The following is a 19,373-nucleotide window of genomic DNA, read 5'->3' as shown; positions in this document are numbered from 1 at the left end:
GATAGAAAATTTGGAAAAGCGAGAAAAAAAATCTGACCTGTTGGAAACTCAAATTGCAATTAACAAAACAAAAAAAACAATAGTAAGATATAATCAGAATTGTGAAACAAATAGTTGAAGTTATTTTATTACATAGTGGAAATGGGCTTCTGTACTTTGTCAATATTACTTAATAAAAATAAAAAAAACAACAACTGTGGATTTTTGTTCATATTAGTTGACAGTACATATACTAATATTATCAGATGCAACTTTTATTTGAAATGTATTAGCGGATTAACATTAAGATTAATTATGTAGATAGATATTTAATGCTGTCGAATGTACAGTCGATTGTTAGTCGATATTAGCTAAATAATGTTAACAAATGAACCTTATTAAAGGAGTGTTAATGCTTTTTTTTTTCTGAACACATCTCATTTTGTGTACAATTAATTTTTTTTTATTAGAAAACAAGATGAGGAGGATGATTCGCGAGCTGCGACGCGTGTACGATTCGACACGGAAACACGTCTGGACCACGAGGCTTGGGCCGAGTCCCTCATGGTCCCGATCCGCACATGAACCTGGTTTCCAGCGCTGCGTCTGTGAAGCTGCCCATGGAATTATGGGATGTCTGAGATACGATCCTGGTGTGGAGAGCAGTGGAGCGTCCCGTCTGGCCCCTGGCCTTCATCCTCCTCCTCTTCCTCCGGCGAAGCAGCTTCAGTACAGGCTCCAGGGCCGGCGAAGCTGAGAGTAGGACAGCACTGAGGATGAGGAGGAGGAAGATGAAGACTCGGCGGGACCCAGCTGCTTCCCACACACGCAGGTTCAGTCCATCTTCTCCTTCTGCACCAGTTTGGGTGCGTCGACGAAGTCCCGGCCGTTGAAGAGGATCACGCCGGCCGTCACCACGCTCGCCGAGCCCCAGAACAACACGTATGCTAGCGTCTCTGTCCAGGTGTCACCTGGGAAATACAACAAGCAGCAATGAGAACATGCATTTAAAACCATAAACACTAGTATTAACCCTGGAAAGCCTGATAAGAGTGAGAAAACAAATCGAAGAGCAGATATTAATACTAATCTGTGTCTCACCAGCCATCAGGAGACATATGATGCACATGGAGAAAGCAACCACCATGATGATCGGCAGCTGAAAAGGGAAAAAATAAACATCCAGTCAGACGCTAAAGAACATTACATGAAAAATATGCACAAATAAACTATTCATATTAAGAGCAACAACATTAATTTAGAAAATAGATAATATTTCATCTACATTTCAAGTCAGCTGTAATAGTAGTAGTAGTATAAAAAAAGCATGATTCAATTCTTGAGGTCACAGTAAAATGAATGCAATCAAATCATGTATATTCAATTTATCAATAAGAGATCCTCTCTTTTTTTTTTCTTTTTAATAACCATATTTAGGGCCATGCAATACAGTGATTTTACCACAGTAACTGGTAAGTGATGTAACAGTAAATCCTCTAAGCAGCAATATGATGCTCAATAATTATAGTTATGTTGTATTCTGCTGCTGAAAGTGTTGAAAACAAATGCTGAAGTCATCTAAGACAAGAGTGTAAGTGTTTTCAGGGACTTTAATCTGAACCTGTCTGCAAAGAAAACATGTTTTTCTGGGTTCTTACCGTGAGGAACTTCCAGTCTTTGGGGTCATGTAGAGGAGTGTTCATGTCCGCCTCTTCCACCGCATAATTACCCAGAAACAGGTCAATGGAGTCCTGTATAAAGACATGGACCTCTAAATCAGATCCTGCACTCGTCATCCACAGCAAAGAAATCAAACACAAAACACAGCTTCCTTCTGCAGCAATTTTAGTCCCTAGAAAAGGGTTACCAAACTGGGGTTTGTGAGTAAAATAACAGATCAAAAATGTATTTGTTTATTAAGAGAATGTTTTTTTTAAATGACAAAAAAAAATAAAAACATTTCATAATTTAAAAAAAATATATTTTTTATTATATCATAAAAATAATGTTTAAAGGTTTTTAAAATAAAAAAGTAAAAAAACCATAAAAATGTAAAAAAAAATTAAATAATTTTATTACAAATTAAAATATCAGTTACATCATAAAATAAAGTACTATTTTAACTACTTTAAAGTCTAAAATATTTTAAATATTTAAAAAATTAAAACCTTACTAAAGAAAAAATATATAATAAATATACATGTTATGTGTGAATATATAAATTAAAAATATATTTTAAAAGCACTTACAAGAAACACACACATATATATATATATATATAAAAGATAAGACTTCTCATTTTTGCTTAGTTTAACTTAGTACTAAAATAACAACCAAAATAAAAAATAATGAAAACTATGTATTAAAAAAAAAAAGACAAAAGTGAAAACAGAAAATATATATTTTTTAAATCTAGTCTAAAATCTTAGCAAAATATATAATAGTATATCAGTGATGTACAGTCGTGGCCAAAAGTTTTGAGAATTACATAAATATTGGAAATTGGAAAAGTTGCTGCTTAAGTTTTTTATTATAGCAGTTTGCATATACTCCAGAATGTTATGAAGATCAGATGAATTGCATAGTCCTTCTTTGCCATGAAAATTAACTTAATCCCAAAAAAACCTTTCCACTGCATTTCATTGCTGTCATTAAAGGAGCTGCTGAGATCATTTCAGTAATCGTCTTGTTAACTCAGGTGAGAATGTTGACGAGCACAAGGCTGGAGATCATTATGTCAGGCTGATTGGGTTAGAATGGCAGACTTGACATGTTAAAAGGAGGGTGATGCTTGAAATCATTGTTCTTCCATTGTTAACCATGGTGACCTGCAAAGAAACGCGTGCAGCCATCATTGCGTTGCATAAAAATGGCTTCACAGGCAAGGATATTGTGGCTACTAAGATTGCACCTAAATCAACAATTTACAGGATCATCAAGAACTTCAAGGAAAGAGGTTCAATTCTTGTAAAGAAGGCTTCAAGGGCGTCCAAGAAAGTCCAGCAAGCGCCAGGATCGTCTCCTAAAGAGGATTGAGCTGCGGGGTCGGAGTGCCACCAGTGCAGAGCTTGCTCAGGAATGGCAGACGGCAGGTGTGAGCGCATCTGCACGCACAGTGAGGCGAAGACTTCTGGAAGATGGCCTGGTGTCAAGAAGGGCAGCAAAGAAGCCACTTCTCTCCAAAAAAAACATCAGGGACAGATTGATCTTCTGCAGAAAGTATAGTGAATGGACTGCTGAGGACTGGGGCAAAGTCATATTCTCTGATGAAGCCCCTTTCCGATTGTTTGAGGCATCTGGAGAAAGGCTTGTCTGGAGAAGAAAAGCTGAGCGCTACCATCAGTCCTGTGTCATGCCAACAGTAAAGCATCCTGACACCATTCATGTGTGGGGTTGCTTCTCATCCAAGGGAGTGGGCTCACTCACAATTCTGCCCAAAAACACAGCCATGAATAAAGAATGGTACCAAAACACCCTCCAACAGCAACTTCTTCCAACAATCCAACAACAGTTTGGTGAAGAACAATGCATTTTCCAGCACGATGGAGCACCGTGCCATAAGGCAAAAGTGATAACTAAGTGGTTCGGGGACCAGAATGTTGAAATTTTGGGTCCATGGCCTGGAAACTCCCCAGATCTTAATCCCATTGAGAACTTGTGGTCAATCCTCAAGAGGCGGGTGGACAAACAAAAACCCACTAATTCTGACAAACTCCAAGAAGTGATTATGAAAGAATGGGTTGCTATCAGTCAGGATTTGGCCCAGAAGTTGATTGAGAGCATGCCCAGTCGAATTGTAGAGGTCCTGAAAAAGAAGGGCCAACACTGCAAATACTGACTCTTTGCATAAATGTCATGTAATTGTCGATAAAAGCCTTTGAAACGTATGAAGTGCTTGTAATTATATTTCAGTACATCACAGAAACAACTGAAGCAAAGATCTAAAAGCAGTTTAGCAGCAAACCTTTTGAAAACTAATATTTATGTAATTCTCAAAACTTTTGGCCATGACTGTACTCAATTTGTGAAGTGGAAAAAATGGAAAGTTGTCCTAAGACAAGAATGCATTTTGGTTTTAAGACAACTTTGATGAAAGGTTTTGATCCACTTCAAATATTGTCTACTGTATATTATATCAATAACACTGCTCAGAATCACTCTACTGAATCCATCAGCTATAAATCTTTAAAGTATGCTAAATAAATGTTTAATCTAAGAGAGATGTGTAAGTTACACTGCTTGTGTCACCTGTCTGAAACCGTCTGAGAAGTTGTTCTTGTAGTATCTGATCATGGAGTTCCAGCCGTCCATCAGCAAACCCCACTGCGTTCTCCTTCCTGTCCTGAACACACAGAGAACCAATCATCTTTCACAACCAAGGCGAACGCTCCTCTCAAGCACAAGCGGAGCAGGAGACGCTCTGCTCACCGTGTGAAGTCGGTCTTCAGGGCTCCGGTCCCGGCGTACTGTTTGGCACAGGCGTTAGCGTTATCTGCCCATGCTGAGAGAATAACAACTATGAATGAGAAAGTCTCACATAAACACACTACTGACGATCTGTGTTAGTCTTTGCTTACCATTCTTGTATATTTTTTCAAAATCCGCCTGTTCTTCAATCCTCTGGCCCACATGAAGAACTCCCATCCTCTAAAGATAAACAAGACATCCAATTTGAGTTAATTTCGGCTGTTCGAGAACGATTCAGCTATTCGAACGGATCGAGTGAGTCGATGATTCAGTGACTGAATCATCTTTTGGAACAATCAGAGGTTTGAACGGATCGAGTGAGTCGATGATTCGGTGACTGAATCATCTTTTGGAACAATCAGAGGTTTGAACGGATCGAGTGAGTCGATGATTCGGTGACTGAATCATCTTTTGGAACAATCAGAGGTTTGAACGGATCGAGTGAGTCGATGATTCGGCGACTGAATCATCTTTTGGAACAATCAGAGGTTTGAACGGATCGAGTGAGTCGATGATTCGGCGACTGAATCATCTTTTACAACGAATCAGAGGTTTGAACGGATCGAGTGAGTCGATGATTCGGCGACTGAATCATCTTTCGGAAAGAATCAGAGGTTTGAACGGATCGAGTGAGTCGATGATTCTGCGATTGAATCATCTTTCGGAAAGAATCAGAGGTTTGAACGGATCGAGTGAGTTGATGATTCGGCGACTGAATCATCTTTCGGAAAGAATCAGAGGTTTGAACGGATCGAGTGAGTCGATGATTCTGCGATTGAATCATCTTTCAGAACGAATCAGAGGTTTAAACGGATCGAGTGAGTCGATGATTCGGCGACTGAATCATCTTTCGGAAAGAATCAGAGGTTTGAACGGATCGAGTGAGTTGATGATTCGGCGACTGAATCATCTTTCGGAAAGAATCAGAGGTTTGAACGGATCGAGTGAGTCGATGATTCGGCGACTGAATCATCTTTCGGAAAGAATCAGAGGTTTGAACGGATCGAGTGAGTCGATGATTCGGCGACTGAATCATCTTTTACAACGAATCAGAGGTTTGAACGGATCGAGTGAGTCGATGATTCGGCGACTGAATCATCTTTCGGAAAGAATCAGAGGTTTGAACGGATCGAGTGAGTCGATGATTCTGCGATTGAATCATCTTTCAGAACGAATCAGAGGTTTAAACGGATCGAGTGAGTCGATGATTCGGCGACTGAATCATCTTTCGGAAAGAATCAGAGGTTTGAACGGATCGAGTGAGTTGATGATTCGGCGACTGAATCATCTTTCGGAAAGAATCAGAGGTTTGAACGGATCGAGTGAGTCGATGATTCGGCGACTGAATCATCTTTCGGAAAGAATCAGAGGTTTGAACGGATCGAGTGAGTTGATGATTCGGCGACTGAATCATCTTTCAGAAAGAATCAGAGGTTTGAACGGATCGAGTGAGTCGATGATTCGGCGACTGAATCATCTTTTAGAACGAATCAGAGGTTTGAACGGATCGAGTGAGTTGATGATTCGGCGACTGAATCATCTTTCGGAAAGAATCAGAGGTTTGAACGGATCGAGTGAGTCGATGATTCGGCGACTGAATCATCTTTCGGAAAGAATCAGAGGTTTGAACGGATCGAGTGAGTCGATGATTCGGCGACTGAATCATCTTTCAGAAAGAATCAGAGGTTTGAACGGATCGAGTGAGTCGATGATTCGGCGACTGAATCATCTTTCGGAAAGAATCAGAGGTTTGAACGGATCGAGTGAGTCGATGATTTGGCGACTGAATCATCTTTTGGAACGACTCATCATAAAAGATACTTTTAGTCTTTGAAAATGTCACATTTCAGTTCTGCTATATAACGGGTTAACTGACAATCACAATTTACATTTACATTTATTCACTTAGCTGACGCTTTTATCCAAAGCGACTTACAATTGCCACATATGTCAGAGGTCACACACCTCTGGAGCAACTAGGGGTTAAGTGTCTTGCTCAGGGACACATTGGTGTCTCACAGTGGATTCGAACCCGGGTCTCTCACACCAAAGACATGCGTCTTATCCACTGCGCTAGTACCACAATTAATTTACTCAAAACTGTACTTTGTATGATTAATGATCGTGATTGTTGCCATTTGAGAAATCACATCAGAATAATTGCACCTTCACATATTGGCACAGACGTGGTTTATTTGACCTCATTTAGTTTCCGGAGTTATTAAATTATCAGAAATATAAATACACTCTCTACATTATGAAAACTGGCGAAAACGGTGAGATTCCTAATATTAATTCAAATAACCATCATTGCTTTTTCTGTAATGTGGACAAAAGCATGCAAATGGTTGCCAGGTTGTGAAGAAATTAAACGCATGACAGAAAATGTGTGCCGTTAAGAGAGATGCTCAGATTATGGGATTTAAACTCCTGAGATCTGGCAACCCCGGTATGAAAACAAGTATTTTTGGATATATAGTTTCGATGTTAATTTTATTTTTATTTAAACTACATTTTAGTCTCGTCTGACTCATTCACAAAAACAGCCACTTGCTTCATTTCTGAATGAATCATCAATTTAAACTACATTTTATTCTCGTCATTTTTCTTCAGCAACCTTGCATGTCTTTTCTTAATCATGCATAAAAAGGTAGTCTAAAATATATTTTGCCATAGTAAAAAAAAATGATATGTAACACTACATGATATCGGATATTGTATTATTATTGCTGTATTCAAAGTATGGCCCAACCCTACATGTACATGAACCTTTGGCCCAATGATGATCCCAATAAAAACAATACTAAATCACACAATCATCGCACCTCTAACTGTGACTGCAGCGAGCGGCGCGCCAGCAGACTCTGGATGACATTGGTTCGGTCCAAACAGTCCATGCAGTTGCTTCTGAACGTCCCGTCCTGCTGTAGCTGCACCGTCCCGTCTGAATCCACCAGGAAGTAGCTGTTGAAAAACATTCAACAATAAGAGCATGCAAAAATCTCAATGTTCAGCATGCAATATAAAGAACTACGGACCCAAACTAGTGTTCATTTTGGCAGCCCTTTTTAACTTAGTCTAGGTCCTGTCTCAAATGTACATTTTAGTTATTATCCTGATAATCCTGTTTTAGTTGAGTCAAGTTTTAGTCAATGAAATGTCTATCATAATGACATCTTAAGTCACATTTTCATCATGCTGTATAACGGTTAAACTGATAAAAGCTAAAAAAAAAAAAAAAAAAAAAAAAAAAACAATCGTAATGATTGTTGTCATTTAAGGAATTTACTAAGCATTTAGGTATTTTTTAATTATAGGCTATTTATTATAAAAATTCATATCAAAGACTTGTGCACTCTCTCTGTCTACGTGCATTATGAAAACTGGTAAAACTAAGCTTTTACAATAAACAATAAGATTTCATAAAATCGGGGGATTTGAACTCTTGATATCTGGCAACCACTTTTTTTTCGCAAACAGATTTTGATAAAGTTTTTATTTCTTGAATACATTTTAGTCTCGTCTTTTATCATCAATGAAACTGCGTGTTGATGTCGTCACAGTTTTCGTTTATTGACCTTACTGTCGTCTCTTTCCGAGTCCTGTTCCACAAAAAAGGTTTACGAAACAAGCCAGGCTTATTTGAGTTAGTCTGACTTAAATCAGTTGATTTGGTTCAAAATAAGTCAGAATAACTAAAACAAGCCTAGTTTGTTTGGTAAACTTGGTAAGCTCATCGACAAACATTTTTCGTTACAATTTTCGTTATTGAATGAACACTAACCCAAACTCATTCTGTATTTCCGCCACCATGTCCACCAGGATCTGCAGGCGATGCCATCTCATATGGCTGCACTCCTTGTGGAAGTCAAACGCAATGTACCTACAGACGAACAGAGCTGTGGGTTTAAGCTCTTGTGCTTCAGAATGAGTGTTTTATGAGATTTCCCAATCAGCCTACTCACTTGATCATGCCGTTGCCCAGATTGTTCACCATCTTCGCGAAGGCCTGTTCCAGAGGCTTTTCTGAGCCCTTTTGATTCACCAGGTTCAAAATCACTTGTTTGCCGTATGTGATGATCTGAGAGTCGAAATGCCTCTGAAAACCATCCAGCTGTGAGAGGAGAGACAGCGTTACACAAACACACACACACAATAATGTCAGACCAACTAATTTAAGTGCCGTCTAACCAATTTTCCAAAACACATTTGAGATACTAGTGTTTAAAAGTCCATCAGACAATGCTCATTTTCAGATCTTAATCTGTTAATGCAGGCAGATGCATACACTTGTGGCCAAAAGTTTGAATTCTTGCTATTTTTGCTCACCGAGGCTGCATTTATTGGATCAGAAATACAGTAAAATGTTGAAAATCTATTATAATTTAAAATAGCTTATGTGAAGGTGTTCAACTGTAATGTATTTCTGTGATGTGCAGCTGTATTTTCAGCATCATTACTCCAGTCTTCAGTATCACATGATCTTAAAAATTAATTCTAATATACTGATTTACTGCTCGAGAAACATTTCCGATTATTATCAATGATGAAAACAGTTTACGTACTGGAGTAATGATGCTGGAAATTCAGCTTTGCTTCACAGGAATAATAACATTTTTAAATATATTCAAATAGAACACAGTTATTCTAAGTTGTAACAATATTTCACAATATTACTGTTTTACCGTAGGTCTTTTAAATTTTTATTCAAATTAATGCAGCCTTTGTAAGCAGAAGTGACTTCTATCAGAATTTTCAAACTTTTAGCAAGTGGCTTTTTATTTTATTTTTTGCATTTTTCGTAATTTTTGACTCTTGATGCAGATTTGAAACAAAACAAAGAAGTTAAGGTAAAGAGAGTGACTCTCACATGATTGCCGCTTTTGCTGATCTGTGGCTTTGGTTTGTACTTCAGGTTTGGTCTCTGAGACCAGTAGAAGGGGATGGAGCCTCGAGTCTGTCCAAGAGGATAATTCATTCGTTAATAACACTAATAACATTAGAACATGTTGGGATTAACGCTCCTCAAATAATGAAAGCTACCAATCCACATTCAGAATGGACCAATGCAAACAAAACGACAACATCCCAGGAGATCAATCTAAAAAAGAACATTTAATTCGACAGAAAGAACGTTTTTGATCAAAACTGTCTCCTGTTATTTAAAAATTCACAAATAGCTGAAATAAAACAATGAAATCACAATATGGTTTAGTGCAGAAAGGGAGGCATGTGAGCAGCCGGTGTTTACATGATTTAATCTATGTTTGACAGTAAAAATTAATGTTGGTTAACAATAATAGTTCTTAGATGGTGTAGTAATATTAATAAATTTTTTATTTGACAGCCATATCGATATATAAAATCACAAATTGCAAATCCCTACAAACAAGCACAGCAAACCTGGATTTTTTTTTTAAAACTGCACTTTAATTTAAAAAATGTTTTTTATTTTTTTTATTAAAAATCATGATCCCCCCCCCCCCCCCCCAAAATCATTCAGGCTGCCGATCAATGTTTTTTTTCTATTATTGGATAGAAGTGGTAAAGCCACCATATCCCAGATTTTTATTTAAAAATATATTTTTTACATTTGTTTTGATCATCAATCATGCTGGGTTTGTTTTAGACACCTGGCAACCCTGATCTGAGCAGTTTTTATTATGTTAGACTTGACTCACAACCCATAAGTTAACAAACTGACATTTGTCAAGCATAAGCATTTGTGACATAGTATATATATATATATATTTGTTTTTTTCTGTATGACATATCACCCCTTTATTGACAAAATCTGGATGATTTACTGATTGAAACCTTAGAAACTGGAAAGTTTCATATTGGCAGAAATGTGAAACATTGAATTCATGAAGCAATGGGTTTTATGTGTAACAAATAAACATATCTGAAGCCTGTTTAATAAAAAAGAAAGAAAATCTATATTAAAACCACAAAAACCATGTTAAATCCATAAAATTGTGACTCCTTCAAAACAATGTTCTAGTGATGTTTGCTTGATTTATTTAACAGACTAACCTATAAAAGGCTGAATCTCACAAAACCCATCAAGAACATGGTCACAAGACACCCTAAAATCATTCAAATAGGAACAAAATCATGATTTTCATGTCTTGGCAGTTTACTGATTTAAACATCAGAAAGCAAACCGAAAAATTCGCGTATTGGTAAAACAAAGTAATGCCTCGATAAACGGCTCAGCGTAAGAGCATCAAAACTGATATTAGCATTTCAGAGGCTCACCTGAACAAATGAGGCTTTTGCTCCATTATACTGAACAATCTGCTCCGTCTCAACAAAGTTGGCCGCATGACCTTCAGAGTCAATACCTGAAGAGAAAGAGCGTTTAGCAGCGTTTGGAGAAAAGACACACAGCGTCTCAAAGCGTTCGAGCTTCACCTCTGACGTAGTAGCGGACGCCAGCGCGGAAACAGCTCCTCCTAGAAATGATGTTCCAGTCGAAGATTTTCCCGTTGATGCAGCACGACTTCATAGCGACGACTGAGAGCGCAGATTAAGGACTGTGACACGCTGATTAATCTAATTAATTACGTGTCGATTAATTCATCAAAATAATCACAAATTATATTTGGCTGTGAAAATATCCCCAAAAGGTTGTTTAAAGCTATTTTTGTGCTAAATGAGAAAGTATCAAGTTGACGTTACAAACAGTAGCTATTTAATTTAACATAATTAATCTAGCAGCTGTCTAATATAAACTATGGAACATAAAAGAAGATAATTTGAGAAACATATCAGTTTTTTGCATTCATGCAGTGGAAGTCATTAGTAACAACAACAGCCCACATGAAAGAAATACTATAGTAATTTATTGGTAATATAACAACTTATTGTTAGTAATTTAAATAAATTACTTCACAGAATACTGTCCTAAGATTTCTACAACTATAGGGTATGTTATACTACTACGGTTTACTGTAGTAAATACTATTCATTAAAGTTTGTAAGTTTTCTATAGTGAATACTACAGTATGCTGTAGCATTTATTAATTTTTTTAAATACTATAATATTTACAGTATAATACACTTTACTATAATATGGTCCAAAAACACTATAGTTGTTTCATAAAAAAAAAAAAAAAAAAAAAAAAAAATCACCCTTTTTTTATGATATAATACTCTACATAAGAAACTAAATCTGACAGCAGGTGGCGGTAAATGTCTTTAGTAGTCATTTATTCATTTGATTCGTTCAAATGGCTGATTCATTCAGGATTTCAGTAAACGGCTCACTTTAAGAATGGGGCTTTTAATCATTGATTCACACGATTCGTTAAAAAAAACACAGATTCATTCAGAGATGCACAACAATTCTGCTGTGGCTTTAAAGATAACATTTCTGTTGGCAAAAACAGACAATAATGTGTTTAAAATATAACAATGTTAACTTCTCATTCACTATAACTGTTGTATAAAATCACATTTGCATTTATGGAGTTACCCGGCATCATATTTGTCAACAGTCAACTGTAGGAAATTTAAGATGATGTTTAGGTCTGGGGGCGGGGCCAGTGCGATAAAATATTTTAAAATCATGTTATTTTTTCATAAGTAATTAAGTTAACGCGTTAAACTGACAGCCCTGACAGCTGTTTGGCTACCAACATTCTATAAAATATAATCTTTTGTGTTTAACAGAAGAAAAAACTCTGTTTGGAACAACATTTATTCATTTATTTTCAAAAAATAATGTAAATTGGAGCTGTACGATTCTAAAAGAAATTGAGAATGATGATTTTTTTCTCAAATACAAATTCTTCCACGATTCTGAACTAAACTAAATCATAAAATAATATATATAAAATAATACAATAATGTTTAATTTACTAGAGGCTGTAAAAAAAAAAAAGTTTGCAGCAGGCTATTAAAAAAAGTTTTAATTTGCGTGAATTACTACAAATTGAAATATATATATATTAATATTAAAATGACGAGAAATAGGTTTGAATGAATGATTCAATGACTCACTCATAAATACTTCACTTGTTTCATTACTGGATGAATCAACATTTTTGAACGAATCTCTTGAATGACAAATCCATTTTTTAAGAGCCACTTGTCGCCACCTAGTGGAGAAATAATGCAACCGACACAAAATTATTTAAAGCGACAGTTGCTTTTAAAAGGTTATTTGCTCCATTTTGATCGCTCCTATAGAAGCAATGGAAGCAATAAACAAAAGAGCAATGATATGCAAGTGCTATAACAAGTCTAACGCAGTACACTTTAAACTTTTAATGATTAATCGTGCAGCTCTACTGTAAACTCACACATCACTGTGGTCTGTTCCCTGAAAATGCTCATCTGGTTAAAGGATACAGCCGTGAATAACAGGATAGACGAATTTGTGCAGCTGTAAGAGAAATCACATGGAACACAATCAGGAACTCGTTCCATCTTTAGATTTGAAACAGCAGCGACAGCTAAAACAATCTTGCGTTTACCTCCGGCTGTGCCATGAAGTCTCGGAGCAGATGACCGTTCCACACGAATCTCTGATCCGCCTGCAGAAAACCATCATGTCAAGTTGTAATCATTTCATATCTTATGAGAATACTCAATTTTAAAGGGGTCAAAAAAATAAATAAAAGAACAGTCAATTTCATAATTTCTTTCCCCCCTTCTACAGTCTTTCTATTAATGTTTGAATCAGTCAGTGCACTAGGGATTATTGATTTTATTGTTCATTTATTTATTTATCCAGTCACATACTTTTTAAGGACAAAGTAAAGAAATAATGGTTTTAGGCTTTCAATGCATTGTATTAGCAACACTCCAGAGTTTGAAAACACTTTCAAATGATCGCCATTCATTTTTAATTCATTTTACAATAAATAAATACATCTGCTCACTACCACTAAAATATGAAAATTAAATCAGTGTTTTGTCTGGTGTAAAATGTGTAAAGATTGTTAAATCAAGATGCACTGACTTGAGAAGCAAATGACACAAATTCTAATTTATAATATCATTTTTAATGAGAAATCGATTATAATGAGCTCAAGATTAAAACAAGAACAGACATGTCAATGGGTTAAGTAAAAATCTCTTCATTCAACAGGTAAACAAGCTTATTTAACCTACTGACAGATATTTGTTCTCGTTTTAAGCGTAAACTCACTTAATTATCTTTCATTTATCAGAAAACAAAACTTCATTTGTTCTGTTTGCATCTCCAGTAAATGTAACTTAATTTGTGACCCTTTGTCATAATAGCACAGGTATATTTGTAGCAATAGCAAACATTGTATGGGTCAAAATTATACATTTTTCTTTTATGCCAAAAATCATTCGGATATTAAGTAAAGATCATGTTCCATGAAGATATTTTGTAAGTTTCCTACTGTAAATATATCAAAACTTAATGTTTGATTAGTAATATGCATTGCTAAGAACTTCATTTGAACAACTTTAAAGATGATTAAAGATTCCAGATTTTCAAATCTCTATAAATCTCATAATTTTAAGACCTTTAGAAACCTTGCATTTATTTATTTTTATTTTTTTCAATAAAAAAGTTCAAACACACTTAATCACATGAGCTCTTTAAGCAAGGAGCAGTTTTGGGGGAGAGTTACTTTTAAAAGCGATGCATTACAATATTGCATTACCTCCCTAAAAAACTAACTAATTACTTTTTAAATCTGGGAAGGGCTTGCTTGTTTGTTTTTAATATTTTTAAAAATTATCTTTTTGGCAAACCTAAAAGCCCCTTCACAAAAAAAGCCTCAGGGTGAAGAAAGTAGTCAATTCATGCCTGCACAGTAGAACACAGAAGATAAAAAAGTAAGTCATTTTTATTTATTCATATGGTAGAATTGGATCAGCAAAGTTCAGCAGTAGAGACACTGGTTAATAAAATGGGATTAAATAATACATAATGGATATTTGTATTATTTAACATTATAAAACGGATAATTCCGGTCCTTGATTCTGATTGGCTGAGCCACGCTCAAAGCTGTTTTAAATAAATTACAAAGTAACATTTACCTTTGTTTATGTTTGTGTGTTGCTCAGCAACCACTCTGTTGCAACTACAAATGGAGGAGCTACAGTGTTTGGTGTGAAAATACTGTTTTTATTCATATCATTACACTTTATTTGCTCTGTTTTTATTTTGTGAAACCTTACAACGTATATGGAATAAAGCAATAAGCCCCGTGAATAAGCCGTGGTTTACAGTGAATTTATAACAGCTGAGGGCCGTTGTTAGGCATGACGCAAAGCTTATTGCTTTATTTAATTATTGCAGGTTTGCATCATTTTATGAGTAGCATGTCTTTGTTTTTAATCATTTTGAGGAATACTGTATCTTTTATTTATTTATTTTTTTTGTGAGATGAATTAATGCATCTTGACATTTATTCTAGAACTTAAGTAACATCTTACACCTGATTCCTCTCAACATGGGGACAGGAGAGCTTTCAATCAATAAACTAGTGTTACTTTTTTTTTTAGTTAACTGAAAAGTAATGTGTTACTTTACTAGTTTCTTGAAAAGGTCATCTGATTATGTAACTTGTGATGTGTTACCCCCAGCACTGGCAGAGATCATTACAGGACTCTGATATGTTTTATGACAGATGTGTGAAAGTGTTTCTCTCACGCGCTCCAGAAGGGTCATCTCCTGAAACTCGGGGCTGGTGTTAGCCAGCCGCTGTAATGTGTGCGTCAAGTCGTAGTCTGTGGCGAAGTAGAAACCGTCTGTGTTCAGGACGCTGTTGATCATAGACAAGAAGGCCTTGTTGTCCTGCATCTGGAAGATCCATACAGACATCATTAGTTTCTATACGACAAAGTTCAGCTGCCTTCAGACACATCTGGAGGAAGCAGACCAACTTACTTGTAAAACAACATTTTTAATGTTACTTTCAATTGCTTTGACTAAAAGCAACATATTAACAGTGTTGGGTGAAAAGTATTACTAAGCAATAACTGTAAAAAGGTACCTTTCACTTGCACAAAATGTAAAGTAAAACTTTTCTGTATCTTAACAACATTCTTTGTTGTCATAAATCATACATTTTTCCCTGATTTACAGAAGAGACCCACTAAAATATCATTCAGTGTAACAATATTGTCAGGCATATTTACATACATTTCATAAATTTAACTTATGATATATTAAAACACTAATCAATTTCTTAAATTTGCCACTATCCAAGGTTTTGCCCATTTGTCAGTAAGAATTTTTTTACTCATTTAAAACACGATAAAATTGAATATGCACCCTTTTTATTTTATATATATTTACATTGCTTGAATCTTTACATAAATATTGCGTCACACTGAATGACAATATAACATTTTTTCAACATTTTATTTTGAAACGTTTAAAGTAGACACTTTACTTGGTTCTAATGTGGCTTTTATGGACATTAAATCACTTTTGTATGAAACACACATACACACATCCAGCGGAACTAAAATATGTGTTTTGTGGTTTGGTTGCGTTTAAATCAAGAGTTAGAAACTGAAGAAGCCACCTGAGTGTCAGTCAGATGCAGGACAGTCTTCTTGTAGGAAATGATGTCAAAGTCAGTGGCTTTCCAGACGGCGTGACCGAGCAGATCGCCCACCTTCTTCTTCTTCGTAATGACGATGAGATACATGCCTGAGAAAACCCAGAGATGTTAAACAGTGAAACAGCTTCATTCATACTTCAGCTGATCCTGAGAACACAAACCTGCCACCAGCCGCATGGTTCCCATGATGCCACACATCGGACGAGTCACTGCTGACGGAGGCACGTCCTTCCTCACTGAAAGACAACCGCTCACTCGCTCGCATTACTGGTTATAACATATACTTTCTGATTGTCCTCTAATATCAACAACATTATTATTTATAATATATTATACTGGATAGGTATTGTTTGATTGCTAGACCTTGATATTTATTCTTATTATATAATAGGAAAATATTTTTTATTTTATTATGCAACACTATAAATTATATGGAAAAATGTATAATAATATTATTGAATGTTATTAATTTTATATAATTTTTTTTTTTACATTTATTATTGTTATACTAAACATTTATTAATTATTGTTTAATATTTAACTTTGAATGTTACTGAGTATCATTATTTTAAATGTATTATACTTAGACACTGATATTTATTCTTCATATTTTTTTAATAATGATTTTTATTATAATATTACACTAAAAAATAAATAATTTACATTATTATTGTTAATATTTAACATTTTTCTTTTTTTTTCTTATGATAAATATATATATATAATTTTTATATATTTTACTGTTATAAAAATAATATTAATACTTCTACTACTACTAATAATAACAATATAATTCAACTTTCAAAAGATTATTATACAATACTTAATATCTATTGCTTACTGGTTATTTATTGTTTAAATGTTAGACATTGAAATTTATTGGTATTTTTTTAAATAGCATTTTATTATTTTATTATTATTTTATAATATTAGAATATTTTATTATACTGTACTACAATAATATTCATTTAAGTATTGTTAGAAAATAATAACATGCAAAAATGTATTACAATTAATTTCTTTAGGTTAATGTCTGATATTAGACTATTTTAAATGTATTAGACTTGATATTTAGACACTGATATTTAATCTTAGTATTTTCTGACAAATATTATTTTTATTATAATATTACACTTTAAACTAAATAATTTACATTATTATTAATAAAAATATTAATCAATACATTTAATTACAAATATTATAGACTATTTATCTTTTTTTCTTGATATATATATATATATATTTTTATATTATACTATGCTATAAAATAATATTATTATTATTAATAATAATAATAATATCATTCAACTTTAAAAATATTATTATATAATACTAAATATCTATTGCTTAATGTTATTTACTTAATTATTATTTTAAATGTATTAAACTGGATATTTACTGTATTGAAAATATACTATCATTTTTTATTTTATTATGCTATAATTTTACAAAATAACATTTATTTGAAATAATAAGTAATAAAAAAAAAATTCAATTTATGTATTAAATTTATGTATTATACTGAATATTTTTAGGTTAATGTCTGACATTTAACTATGTTTGAATGTATTTTACAATTTTAATTTGCATCCTTAATTGGAGTTCTGTAGATATTTAACAAACACGGTTCATTCAAATGCTTCTGTGACCTCGAATGAGCATTAATGCAACAAGAGTCCTCATAAACTGATCAAGTCACTATGAACAGATAAAGGCTTCAGTGTCTGTGTCTTAATCGTCAGCACCTGTGAGGGTCATTTCTGTGGACACACGGTCAATAGCGAGGACGTCTCCTGCTCCATCATCACACGCCTCGATGTAGAACTTCTCTGGCGTCGTGTGTCTGTCAGCGAGACCAAAGGCATTCGATGCATTTAATGCACAAAACATCCATTACATCACATTCTGAAACTCTATAATAACCAAGATGACACATTTATTCAACACTCTATTAGATTACACTGTATAAATTATAATGTACTGCAAGTATGCATATAAGTCCATTTGTGCATTAGACTGTATTTAAATGTACACAAATGTAGATTTCTTTTTTTTGCTTCAGGTTTTGCAGAACTAAAAAATATATATATATATATAAAAATATATATATATACATTTTATTTTAATCCATAAAGCAGCGGAAAACAAGTGAATTTTTTTACAATTGTCCAATTATCTAACAATTTATATTGATTAAACTCCCTTTTTATTTGTATAATTTATTATACATATATTTGGGTTCATCCATAAAAGAGTTTATTTTAATAATTATATAATCATATAAATAATAACAATTCAATTTATAATACAATTATTAAAAAAAAATTTTTTTTGCCAAAAATAAATCAGATAACCTTTTTTAAAAAAAAAAACATTTTAATGTAATGTTTTTATTGTGTTTATTATTTATTATTATTATTATTATGTACTGTATTTTGGTGTTATTGTATAAATATAAATATTTAATAAATATTATACTTATGATAAGTATGACGCAAGCCTATTTCTAAGACTTCAAATCACACTAATAAGGAGAAATGATTAGATTTAAGTACAGAATTCAATAGAATAGAATATTTCAATGATTTATTTCATTATCATTATTACAATTATAAAGTTTTCATAGTATAGGTTGTTTTTTATTTCTTCTTCCCGGTATTTACACCAAACTACTCAAACTGGAGTAAAGCTTCAGTATATAATTAATAATCAAAATTAGATTTTAATTATTTGATTAATCATGTTTAATACAGAAATGATCTCTAGTGTTTTTCGCGGGTTTTATTAACAGTTTTAACAACGGCTGGTTTACACTGAGGTTCACGTAATCTGCTGCTTACTATCAATTCTGTTTGATTTGAGATGGATTAAATATCATTCTGGGAAATAATAATAGCCCTACTTGCTGTCTAGACAAACATTTCACTAAAACACGGCCCATAAATGCTGTATAGTTAGGCAGTTGACTGACGTTATGTTTTGAGACACTGCCTCAGACTGAACTCGCGCCATTCACAGACTTTAACCGATCGAAGACGAGCACTGAACTCATCTAATCGATAATCAGGAACCGTTGAGCGTCAGAAAAGTATAATAATAATAATATATTAATACTCACAGATTGAATGTGTTGTAGGTGCTCGCCATTTTTCCATCAGTTTGCTCCTGACCTTCGTGACGTGTCAATCCAGCAGAGCGAACGCGAACAGGAAATGACCTCTGGAGGACAGATAAAAGTCCTCCAGTGTTGTGATAAAGGTCCCATGAGATATGCCTCTCTGTCTTTTTGCTGCTTGATAATTAAATAAATTGGTTTGTATTACGTAATATATTATCCTAACCATGAACACACTGGTTTTACCG

General features: G+C 34.1%; 1 protein-coding gene across 1 annotated transcript; it reads right to left on the bottom strand.

The window, feature by feature from the left end:
• Positions 1-475: 475 nt before the first annotated feature.
• On the bottom strand, positions 476-19,267 carry sacm1lb (SAC1 like phosphatidylinositide phosphatase b). Its single transcript, XM_059567150.1, has 19 exons — positions 19,129-19,267; positions 17,756-17,853; positions 16,172-16,246; positions 15,972-16,099; positions 15,092-15,241; positions 12,930-12,989; positions 12,805-12,838; positions 10,864-10,965; positions 10,708-10,793; positions 9,317-9,403; positions 8,412-8,560; positions 8,231-8,329; positions 7,272-7,410; positions 4,557-4,626; positions 4,408-4,480; positions 4,228-4,321; positions 1,638-1,730; positions 1,081-1,138; positions 476-950 (listed from the first exon to the last, which is right to left on the bottom strand). The coding sequence occupies exons 1-19, from the start codon at positions 19,155-19,157 to the stop codon at positions 814-816; spliced, it is 1,761 nt and encodes a 586-aa protein (XP_059423133.1). The 5' UTR covers positions 19,158-19,267; the 3' UTR covers positions 476-813.
• Between the last annotated feature and the right edge of the window lie 106 nt (positions 19,268-19,373).

Source organism: Carassius carassius, chromosome 15, assembly GCF_963082965.1.
Source record: "Carassius carassius chromosome 15, fCarCar2.1, whole genome shotgun sequence".
In the NCBI taxonomy this organism is placed as follows: domain Eukaryota; kingdom Metazoa; phylum Chordata; class Actinopteri; order Cypriniformes; family Cyprinidae; genus Carassius; species Carassius carassius.
This window is presented reverse-complemented; position numbering and strand designations above follow the sequence as displayed.